The sequence below is a fragment of the Pseudorca crassidens genome, chromosome 4 (assembly GCF_039906515.1).
Source record: "Pseudorca crassidens isolate mPseCra1 chromosome 4, mPseCra1.hap1, whole genome shotgun sequence".
Classification (NCBI taxonomy): domain Eukaryota; kingdom Metazoa; phylum Chordata; class Mammalia; order Artiodactyla; family Delphinidae; genus Pseudorca; species Pseudorca crassidens.
This window is the reverse complement of record NC_090299.1, coordinates 66,030,573-66,042,397: the sequence shown is the minus strand read 5'-3', so window position 1 is coordinate 66,042,397 and position 11,825 is coordinate 66,030,573. Positions and strand designations below refer to the sequence as shown.

Genomic DNA, 11,825 nt, shown 5'->3' with positions numbered 1-11,825 from the left:
ACAGAGTCTACGTAATACGAGAAATGTGAATTTGAATATCTGAGTACATCTGTGCAACTCAGCCACACACTCTTGAGTGTCTGACTTTGGGTAATTTCCTCCAAGAGCCTCGGTTTTCTCATCTGTGGAATGGGGACACCAATTCTGTTACGCCCTCTCAGGGGCCCTGTAGGGAACTAACTGAAATAACGTGAAAGCCCGATGCTTTGTGTGCTCTTAGGACAACATAAGCTCGAAGGCCAGGAGCTGGGTATAGACAGAAACCCCCGGGCGCGCAAACAACTCGCAGCGACCTAGGTCAAGACCTTCTGAAGATGTTCCTTTCAGAAGGCTGGGGGAGCAATTCCCCATCAGCAGCAGAACGGGTTGTAATATCTTCCCAAGGCGCACATGCACTCTAGCTACCGCCCCACCCCTACTACTACCAGCCCCTCAGGGCAACCCCGAGAGTTCGGGGTCAAGCAGGCGGCGCCAAGAGCTCTTTCCTAAAACTGAACCCCGCCCACAGCAGCAGGAGCCTCAAGTGCAAGTCTGGGGCTCCGAAGTCTCGTCCCGGCCGGAACCTCGCGCTGTTACCAGGGGACCCTCCTGGTCCCGGCTCATTCCTTCCCCTCCCCCGTCGGAGGCGCACACCCGGCTGGGCGACCACGCGGGCGGCAGCGGCGGCGCCAGGCCCCGCTCCCGCCCCCATTATCATTAGCAGATATAACCCTAAACACTTGCTCTTTACCTCCTTTCTCCCTCCAGGCATTGGTGAGGCAGCCTGTCAATCAGCGCTCGGGCGGCAGCCCCCCGCGCAGGGGCTCGGCGATGCCAGCCTTCGCGACAGGCGGCAGTGGTGGCGGCGGCGGCGACGACGGCGGCCACGGCACAGACAGCCACCCTTCCACGCGCGCGCACTCGGGCAGAGCCGTTGGGCGGGCGGCAGAGGCACCCTCGGAGCCAGGCGCCGGGCGCGGAGGGGGCGTGCGACCCGGGACCTGCCCAGAGGCGCAGAATGGAGGAGGAGATGCAGCCGGCGGAAGAGGGGCCCAGCGTCCCCAAAATCTACAAGCAGCGCAGCCCCTACAGCGTCCTCAAGACATTCCCCAGCAAGAGACCGACGCTGGCCAAGCGGTACGAGCGACCCACCCTGGTGGAGCTGCCGCACGTGCGGCCGCCCCCGCCGGCCTTCGCGCCGCAAGCCGCGGTCTCCATCAGCAGCAGCGAGCCGCCGCCGCCACCGCAGCAGTTCCAAGCGCAGAGCTCTTACCCACCCGGGCCCGGCCGGGCCGCCGCCGCCGCCTCGTCGTCGTCTCCGTCCTGCACGCCCGCCACGTCCCAGGGCCACCTGAGGACCCCAGCGCCGCCGCCCGCGGCCCCCGCCGCGTCGTCGTCCTCATCTTTCGCCGCCGTCGTCAGGTACGGCTCGGGCCCGGCGGCAGGCGCCGCGGGCAGCAGCAGCGCGGGCGGCAACGGCGCCAGCCTGGAGCTCAGCGCAGGTACCAACTCTCGGGAGCAACTTTCCGTCCCGCCACGGGTTGGGGGAGGGGTAGGACCCGGGAAAGAGAAAGCGGGGACCGAGGACAGCCTCCCGCGCGCCTTGCCCAGCAGGGTGGGTGGGGGGTGGGAGGGGAGAGCGGGAGGCTCCCAGAGCCGGCTGAGGGAGCGTCGGGGCGTCCGAGCGCACCCCCAAGGCCTCTACGCGCCGGCAGCAACTTCTGGAGGTTCACCGCCGCCGCGTCCGGGGCTTCCGATGGCGCGCGCGCCTCTTAACAGGTGGCTCCGCCGCTAGCGTCCCGCTCGGCGCCCGGGCAGGGGCGATCGGCGGGGCGGGGGCGGCGCGCAGGCGGGGAGTGGGGGCGGGACACCGTGGGGTGACAGCGGCGGCGGCGCGGGGAGAAGCGGGCGCTACTCTGGCGGTTCTCGGGGACGCCCTCCCTTTCCCCTCCGCTGCTTCACTTTCTCCTTCTGCTTCTTCCCTTTATCTGCCTCTCTCCTCCATTTGTTCTTCCTTCTCTTTTTCCCTTCTCATTTGCCCTCTGGTTCTCTTTTTCTCGCTCACTCTGTCGCGGTCACGCGGCTGGCCCTAGGGCTGCTTTCCTGCTTTTTCCTGGCGAGCGCGCGCTGTCTCTGCCTCTCCCTGGCCCCCTTTCCCCGGCCACCCCAGAGTCCCCGCCGGTGTGTGCAGGACGCGAGGCTCCTCTGCAGCAGCCGCGCGGTTGGAACTGGCGCTCGCCCCGGCGGCCGCGACTTAAGGGACGGAGACCTCCCGCCCCTCCCCCGCAGCCCCGGGAACCCCGGGCGCTCTGGGCCCCGCCGGGTGGGCGCTGCTGCACCGCGGGGTCCCAGGCCCCTTAGAAATGACTGCCTTTCGGGGAGCATCCACCCCAGGGTACGCGACTCCTGAGAAAAGCCGGCTCTCCAGCCCAGCGGCGGGGAGGGCGACGGGCTGGTGGAGAGGTCACAGCCTGGGGCCTGCGCCCAAGTGTGCTCTCTGCTCCCCTTGGACTCGCAGCCCCGTGTATCCCGCCGCTCAGAACGAAAAGTTCCTGCTCAGGCCTTGTATGGCACTTTGGAGCCCCCCAAATCCTGCATATCAGTGAATCCACGGCTTCCTTTTTTCCTAATGAAAATAGGAGCATTGTCTTGAAATGCGTTATAGATGCCTAAGCTCATGTTCTGTTGTTTGTCAGTATTTTGACACAGGAAGGATTGGTTTTGAGAAAGAAAACCTAATTACAGGTTATAGTGAAGACTTGCTCTGTCACATCCCTCACTGGCTGGGAGATGTTGGCGAGGTTTTTATGTGGATGTCCTTATTGTTTGTGAGGTGTGGTTTTTTTCCCTGTATTTTAATTCCGCTGTGCTTCTATGTTCACTGTGAGGCTAGCCTACTTTCACTTTCCTCATTTTTCTTCTGTTTTCCCCCCTTCTTAGTGAGGTTTGTGTGCTCTCTGGGCTTGGGGTCTGGTTTTCTTATATACTACTTCTTGTTCACTCCTTGTTTATTTCCCGGCTCTGCTTTATCTTCCTTTATCTTTACATTGTTCAGAAGTTTGGGTCCTTTTTTCCACATTCTATATTTTGCTTACTCCTTTGCACAGCCTCAGTGCCACCATGTTCATTGGGGTTTTCCCCCCTCTTTATCTGCCCAGTTCAGTCTTTAATCTCATCCTGCTTTCTCCTTTCAGTCTTTGCGGACTGTCTTTCTTTCTGTCTTCTACTTTTTTTCATACAGTATAAATCTGCCCCTTCTCATTTCCATTTTCATCCATAGTTTTAACCTTGCCTTTCCCTGCTATTTTTCCTATATTTCTTTTTTTGCGCCAGTCACTTGCTATCCTTTCCATGGTGCCTTCTACTCTGGCAGTTGCCCCACTCTTTTATCCATAAGGAGTTTTTGCTGTTGTTGTTTCCTTCTTACCTTGTTCTGAATGTCCTCTTTTTCAGTGTTTCTTCTAACGTCCTGTTTAGTTTGTCTCTGTCCGCAGGTGGAAATCATATCACTGAATCTAAAGGAGTGGAAAGGGGCTTTTTGATGTCCCTCCAACTCCCTGTGTTTCTTATTTCCTTTTATTTTCAGTGCTGCTGCTGCCTTTTTTTTTTTTTTTTTAAGAGAGGTCATAGAGAGGTAGGCTAGATAGCCCCAAGACAGGATGCCATGTACTTGTTGGAAAGATGGGAATTGAATGGTAGTTTTCTGCCATGCAGTGAGGAAAATGGTCAGGGGCAAAAAAAAAAAAAAAGACCATAGTACTAGACATCATGAATTGTGGTCATACTATTAATCATTGGGGGACAAAGCCATCTCTTAACAGGCACAGTGATGTGAGTGGCCATCAGAGGGACAGTCACCTGAAGAGCTGATTGGCTCTTTGAGGAACTAGTGGTTCCACTTTGAACCAATAAGCATGTGTGTACAGACAGCCATCCTAGCACACTGGGTGGGGTAGGGGTAGGGGTGGTGATTTGCTTGTGGCACCCTCACAACAGTGGTACTGCAGGGTCTCAGGCTACCTCGTAAACTGAAAATAGTCAAAATGTCGATGAGATGAAATGAGTCAAGGATGGAAGAGAGATAACTGAGTGTCCAGAGAAAATGCAGTGAAAAGATGAAAGGGTTGAAGTGAACCTTATTTGCCATTAAGGGCCATAAACCATTGAGAGGAGAAATACATGATTAAAATAGATTTTTCAACATTCTTGTAAAATCTCCTGAAGAGTATAATTTTCCTTAAAAGCGGTAATATGCCGTGGTTCTAAAAGCCTATTTTTCCTCTGTGGGAGGCTTAGAGTTAAAACCCACGTAGATCTTGATATGCAGCCTAAATTTGGCATCAGGAAATGGGAAATTGCATCTTTAAGCAGAGTACAATCAAAAATGAATTACAATAAATCCTATATAATTGCATAGGTCATTCTCTTTAATGAGATTTTATTAACCTGACTGTCAAGCTTTTGAGGCAGGCAGATATTTTATCTTCTTCAACTGATAAAAGTGTCAGCTATAAACCACCATATAAATATTCATAAATCTACACATCTGCGGCAGCCTATCAGCATCATTCTTTTGGACATTAAAAGCATTCTAATTACTTTCTGTCTAGCAGAGCTGAAATGCTGCCTGTTATAGTATGTGCTTGGCAGGCATGATTGCTTTTGTTTGCCATCACGAATAGCAGCATCCTATTTTATATACCGATGGTCCAGAAAATATTCAGGGATTGACTGAGCAGGATGGATATTAGGAAGCACCATCTGGTTTTGATAGCACTGAGTATATTAACTCATCTGTTAATTTTTGACACATCATTGATTTATTTATTTAGAAAAATTGCATCCTGTTTTGCTGTGTTGATATTTGCCATTAGGGAAAAAAAAATTGGATGGCATTTTTTTTGAAAGACATACAGTAGTTCATTGATTTAAGACAGGGGTGATGCTTCCAAAGATGCTTTCATTTTCTAACTTCTGTTTTCTGTGCCACGAAGTCCTCTCATAAAAAGAAGTTATATTAATGTTTTAAGGAAATTATCTATTTTGAACTAGTTGCAAATCCTTTTGATAGATGTAATATATGGATACAGGGTCGTATAGGTCACAAAAATTTTTTTTCTGCCTCTGCATTTTTAGTATTAATATATTTCACCCTTTGTGGGCTAAAATCAAAAGATTACCACTAATCTTGACTACTGTGATCTCCTTCATAGAAACAGAATACTCTTGGGGATCTGCTGTGATGGGCAAATTCCATTCAAGGCTTTACTTACAAAGAAGGATGTTAAAGTAGGGAGCCTGTGTTTCATTGCTGAATTCCCATCCCTCTTCTTCACTTATCAGATTTAGGATGGATTAAACCACTTAAATTCTGAAGAAATTCTAGAAATGAAGTTTTTAATTACAAAAATAACACGGGTTCGGATTCTGGAATCAGACTGGGCACAATTTGCAACATGATATTAGATCCCGACAGATTGCACAATAAAGCAAAATAAATGAGAGAGATGTGGTCGTTTTAGAGTGCTTTGTGATTGTGATTTATTAACATTTTACGGTGTTTAATTTTAAAGAAGTTAGGGATCAACTAGGTTGTTTTAAAGCCTCTCTATAAACTGTTGACTTTGTACTTCCTTGCCATCACTTGACTGGAACATTCTGTGCCTAGCGGGGGAAAAGAGTTTAAAAATTTCAAAATACATGTTCACACTTTGCTCAGTTAAGAATCGTGGATCAGTGGCCATTCAATCGTGTTCATATGAAAACAGAACTTTTCTCCATTTCTCAGCAATAATGGGCATCGCACAGTACTTGTGTTCTAATTATATTCTGTATGGAAAGCTGAAGCACTGCTGGCTGCAATGTGTGTTGAGTGTAAAGATTTGCCATTTCTCACCAAGTATAATAGTAGTATTTTTCATCATACTCTTCAATGTATTGACATAAAATACTATTCAACTATAAGGTAGTGAAAAGAAGAGAATACAGCTTTAGGGCTACAGTTGGCATTTTTACATATATTCGTTCTGAGAACAAATTCAGAATGAAGCATTTGAAAAAACTGCAGGCAAGAACCGTTTTATGATTGTAACTATTCTCTGATATTCTGAGTGCACTTTAATACATTATCTTCATAATGTAGTATATTACATAATGATTTTTTTCTCAGCATATTACGAGTTTATCCTTCAGTTAAGAAAACAAATCATGCTTGTCTCTACATCAGATTTTTTTTTTTCCCTTAAAATCTATACCCTAACGTGTTTTATCAACATGATTAAAACAACTGAGCTCCTTAGGACAGTGGACAGATACATTCGAGCAGTTCTTTCTAGGCAATTCTGTTTTAGCCTTTCCTTTCATATTTCGTTCCTTTCATCAAGGTTATGTTATAGGTGTATAGGCTGTAAATCACTTGGGACTATTCTGATTAAAATGCAAACAGTAAATACAACTTTAGATCTAGAATGGGATTATAGGATTAAATGAGTGAAAACTGCTGGTGTGCTAGAATTGAGAGTCGCCAATCAATATTGTCCTTTGATTTTACTAATAAAAGAACAAAAAGCCAGGAGTGAAGAAATGAGAATGCAGCATCTTAAACCTCCCCACTTGTATGGTTCAACTGTTTACTTTCTCGTTTATTCGGTTTTGGTCATTGTAAGATATAACACCCAGCTCTTTGAAATCTTTCTCCATTAAGTTTTGGTTCAAATCATGAGCTTAGTTATTCCTTTCCACCTGGCTGGGGGCAGAGTCATCATCACTTCCAGTGTTCGGTGTGCGAAATATCCTTCCCATATCCACATCCCTTTTTCTCCAAGGCAGCAAGCCGACTTTATCTTGGCCGCTACTTCAGCCAGGTTCCCAGCCCATCAATCAGCTCTAGCCTAAAACTATACCTGGCATCTAGTTCTTTCTTTAGTACTCAAAATAATCGTGTAAAAAATAGGCCTGTGCCTAATATATGTGGGATTCAGGGTAAGGGTACAAATGCTGTAAACTAAGATACTCTATTTATTTATAAGAGTCCCCACATGTATTCAGTAAATATTTCTAGAGATTCTGCGCTGGCCCTCAAACCCCAGTCCACTCATGGAATATACAGTCTATAAATCTCTCCTGAACTGAGAAGAACTGGCCTCTGTGTTCTGACTTGTCATTTTTCCTGAGAGATTTAGGAATGGGAGCATTTTATAGATTTGGGAGATATGAGAGGTGCTTGCTCTATGCTCTGGGCTTTATGTATATTCTTATTAAATAAGTGAAATAGGAGACTTGTACCCCCTTCCCCTGATATCTTAGTTACTTCAGGAAGAATAGTAAGAAAAAACAAAGTAGAGGCTGAAGTACCACCTGGAGGTTTCTGAAGGTTGGTTTGCTGGTCATCGTCCTGGGTTTTCTAGAGAAATCAATTTCTTAATCACAGCTATTTAGTTTGTTGTCCCCATAGAAGCCCTCAAGCATCTCACCACTTTTCACTTTTCAAGGTTATTTTTTTCCCCTCAGAAAAAAATACAGCTAGTCAACATTTCCAGAGACAGCAAGTGACTCGTTACATTTCTATCATAAACAACGGATCTCGGCATCTAGAACCTACAATATTTTGTTTGTTACCATTATTCCGCGTAGGGTGGGAGAGGAAATGAGAGGTACCCTGATAGCTCTATATAAGCCCTAAAAAAGTTATCTGTCTCTCTGTGGGTATTTATTGATATAAATAGCACGTTCTGGGTGGTGGTCCAGAAAGAAGACAGTGTTCTTGTGACGGTTACATTTAGGGTGAATTTTCAAGCCCCTTAGACTGGCAACATTAAATCACATTTTCAGGACATTGGGTTTTTCTTTCTTTCTTTTTGAAGTGAACTGATTGTTTTCTGTTCGCTTTTTGCTTTCCACTGATTAACAGTTAATATGCTTTAGAATACACTTGTGGAAACTAACTGGCACCCTCAGCACATACCATTTAAGAGATTTGGTGGGAGAAGCCCTGAGAAGAGGCACTATTGCTTTTCAGATGCTGCTGCTATAGATCAAGCTAAACGCTGGCCTTGACAAGAAATCTAAATTAGCAGATAAAATAAAAGAATGGTGAGCACAGATGTTGGATGACACAGGCTTGCTTCGGGGCTCCTCACTATTTGCCTTGTAGGCCCACTCTTTATTTTACCTTAGACGTTTAGTGAGCTCTTCAGAAAGACTCATCGTTCTTCTCCATTTTGCATCTGGGAGCAACGTACTCTCAGCAGGGATTGTATCAGCTGATTAATAGCAAGGGCATGAGGGCACTCCAGAAATAGACGTAATGATTGCTGTAAGCCCTCCTGTCAATGAGGAGTTGAGTCTGCAGGGCTGGCTCGATTCATTAGAGTAAGGATATTAATGAAGCCAAAGGTGTGAGTTCAGACCTGTGCAGGCCGGTTAATAACCACGCAGAGGGAGTGTCTATCCGGTGCCCCCGTCTCGCAGTCCAGCCATTTCCCAGAGTCAAGTTAGGGGTGGCTCATCAGGCACCCCACCAGTCACAGAGCAGCCGGAAGCTATGCATCCTATTAGGAGTGGATGCGCCATGTCACCTGTGTGTGTAGCAGGGAGTAGAAGTCCATGTTTTTGACATTTTTTAATGTTAAACTCTAGGTCGAGGACCTTACTTGTCCCTTGTCTTGGCTGGCAGTCTCTGACGTGTCTTCTCTTGTATTTCAGAGAGTCGTATGATCTTGGACGCCTTTGCTCAACAATGCAGCCGAGTCCTTAGCCTCTTAAATTGTGGAGGAAAGCTTCTGGACTCCAGCCATTCTCAATCCCTGATTTCTTGCGTAAAGCAGGAAGGCTCAAGTTACACTGAAAGACAGGAGCAGTGCCCTGTTGGCAAAGGGATCCACAGTCAGACCTCAGACAGTGTAGACATAGAGATGCAATATATGCAAAGGAAACAACAGACTTCTGCCTTCTTGAGGGTTTTCACTGACTCCCTACAAAATTACCTGCTCTCCGGGAGCTTTCCGACTGCAAACACCTCCTCAGTCAGTGAGTATGGCCACCTGGCGGACGTGGATCCTCTAGCAACATCCCCCGTGCACACGCTAGGTGGCTGGACCTCCCCAGCGACATCCGAATCCCACGGTCACCCATCCTCTTCTACGCTGCCTGAGGAAGAAGAGGAGGAGGAAGAGGAGGGCTACTGTCCTCGGTGCCAAGAGCTGGAGCAGGAGGTGGTGTCACTGCAACAAGAAAATGAAGAGCTCAGAAGAAAGTTAGAGAGCATCCCAGGTACCCTGCCCTGTTCCTTGCAAGCCACCTGCAACTCATTCCTTTCCAGTGTCCCATCTGCATGTATGTATGCACGTGTGCGTGTATGTGTGGCTTTTTGTTGTTGTTTGGGCCGGCGATGTAGAAGAGTTAGAAAAACAGGCATGCACAGTTTTAGCCTACCAGTGCCAAATGGAAATTTCAAGATGAGCCGCTAGCCTTGTCCTGTGTTTAAGCCACAGTCTTCTGGGGTGTAGGCCTGAAAACTATGGTCCAATTAAAAGATGTCTCCACTGATACAAAAGTGATTCCCAGATGTAGTGCAATGAGATTGAAATAGGCCAGGTTCTGTGAGCTTGAACTTTCTTCAAAAAGTGACCCTGTTCCTTTAAAATGGCTTTTGTATTTTTAAAGACTTTGATATATGTGTTTTATTAGTCCATGAGAGAAATTAAAATGAAATGATAACTACAGAGGCAGGGCTCAGAGAACAAAATGGTCTCTTCTATTCCACTAACTTCTCCCCTTTCTTGTTAAGTTTCAATAGGCATGGTCTCTTTTTAGCGTGCAAACTCCCCCTTAAAGTTAATATGCAACTGTAAACTAAAAGGAATATCTCAAAGACAGACCAGTTATTAAGCTGGTCGCAAACTAGTTGTGCTCCTGGCTAAACGCGAGGCATTGTACCGCCTCGCAGAGACACTAGATCTGCAGAGTAGTAAAGTCATCTTTATGGCAAGATCTTCTCTGGGTTGCAAAGCCATTTTTTTTCCCTATTTGGAAAGCTCCTGATTTTGCCTATATCTTTGAGGTCATTCCTGCATGTCTGTGGCTTATAAAAGACATTAAGACCTTTTTAATCATGCAGCCCATTGATAAAAATTTTTGAGCGTGTATCTACCAATGTACACATTCATTGGTTATTTACATACATATACTTGCATACTAATATGTTCAAAATAAAGCATACATAACAGATTTAAAAGTTTTAAGGCTGATCCATAAATAGAAATAGAAATTACGTTCTTTTCCTAACTCGGTGTCTTTGCACCACCCAGTTTGGCAGCTGAGGTAAAAAGAAGGAAGTGTTGAAGAAAGTTACCCATTTGCTTATTAGAATTGCCAAATCAGAAATTTATTTTCCTTCTGTCCTTTCATTTAAGAGAATTGCCCAAATAGAGCTGAGGTTTGGCTCAGAACGTTTTGGAATTAGATTGAGTGCAGTTGTGGGAGAGAAGCAAGAGGTGAAGGAAATCCATTCTCTGTTGTTACATTTGAGCCCTGGGGTTAGATGCAGAGTCTTGGCGTTGTCCCTGCCAGGCCGGATCTGACTGCAGCAGAGAGACTGACTGGCAGGACCCAGAAGAATGCGGTGGAACCAGAGCGCTACTGGTTTCTCCGAGTCAAAGAGATATGGGTGCAGCGGACACACTGGGATTTTACAACTTGCACAGTTTCATAAATTATGTGAACTATTGGTTTTACCGCCAAAAGGGTATGTTGCATCTTACTCCCCACTCCTCTTTCATTAGGGGAGAAGATAGTGTCCTGGAGATCAGCCAGCTGCAGGTCCTTGCATCAGCCATTCAGAGCTGTGGGGAAGAGTTTCAGAGTGCAAGGACAGGTGACACAAATGTCCAGAGTGTTATTGCCTAATTCCTAACCGTAAATATTTGGTGAGCCGTCTGCCCTTGGTAAACTTACCAAGCAAATTTGGGGTTCACTCCACCTCTTGTTTCCTAAATCCATACGGATGAAATGTCTGTGTCAGGGGTAACTCATTGCTGGCCTGCCACTAATCATTGTCCTTCTCTGCTTCCCAGAAAGACGAGAATGCTGCAATTTCTTGAGTCCTCTTGATGGTCAGACATTGAAGGACAGTTGTTGAAATTAAGCTAATGATCACCACTGTTACTGTAAACATTCCACCACTGTTACTGTAAAGAGTTCCCTCCATGAACTTGAACCAGTTCTATGTGGAGAGCCATGATTGCTTTAAATAATCCATACTGAAATTCAACGATATAGAGGAAACTCAGTTTGTCAATTATGAATAGAAGAAAAATAGTGTGAAATGCAGGAAAGATTAGCCATTTGTGATTACTTAACTCCTGGGTTCGTTACCTAGGGATACCTTAGTATTGGGCGTCAGGTTGAAAGTGCCCCTCGAGATGAAAGACTTGAATCAAAGAGAGACATAACTGCCCTCTTGCCCTCCCCACCTCCCAACCTCCATCTTTGGCTAAACAGCAAACCAGCCTGTGGGTGATCACCCAGGAATCCACTCTGGCATTCTACGAGCTGTGCCTTTGGTGTGGGCAGGGCCGAGGGGGAATCTGTTACTTTTATCCATATGAAGAAAAGTACAGCAATAATACTCTGGTTTTGTACGTAACAAGAATATTTTGCAAGCCGTAACTTTCCTGTGAGATTTGGGATCGATTTTCCCTAAGCAGTATCCGTGCTTCCCAATGATCCCAGTAGGCCTCTGTTATCCTAGAGGCCGTACATTTCCATGGAAGGACCTGGGGCTTTCTTCCTGTAGAATCTGCCCGTATGTTGTACGATCGCTCTTCTTACAGCCGAGCAGGGTGGAT

At 46.6% G+C, this 11,825-nt stretch overlaps 1 protein-coding gene across 1 annotated transcript in view; it reads left to right on the top strand.

The window, feature by feature from the left end:
• Positions 1-743: 743 nt before the first annotated feature.
• Positions 744-11,825, top strand: part of BEND4 (BEN domain containing 4) — a 30,061-nt gene continuing 18,979 nt past the window's right edge. Inside the window, exons 1-2 of the mRNA XM_067735844.1 lie at positions 744-1,481; positions 8,683-9,249. Of these exons, the coding sequence (XP_067591945.1) occupies positions 998-1,481; positions 8,683-9,249 (1,051 nt within the window). The 5' untranslated portion in view covers positions 744-997. The remainder of the gene's footprint in view (positions 1,482-8,682; positions 9,250-11,825) is intronic.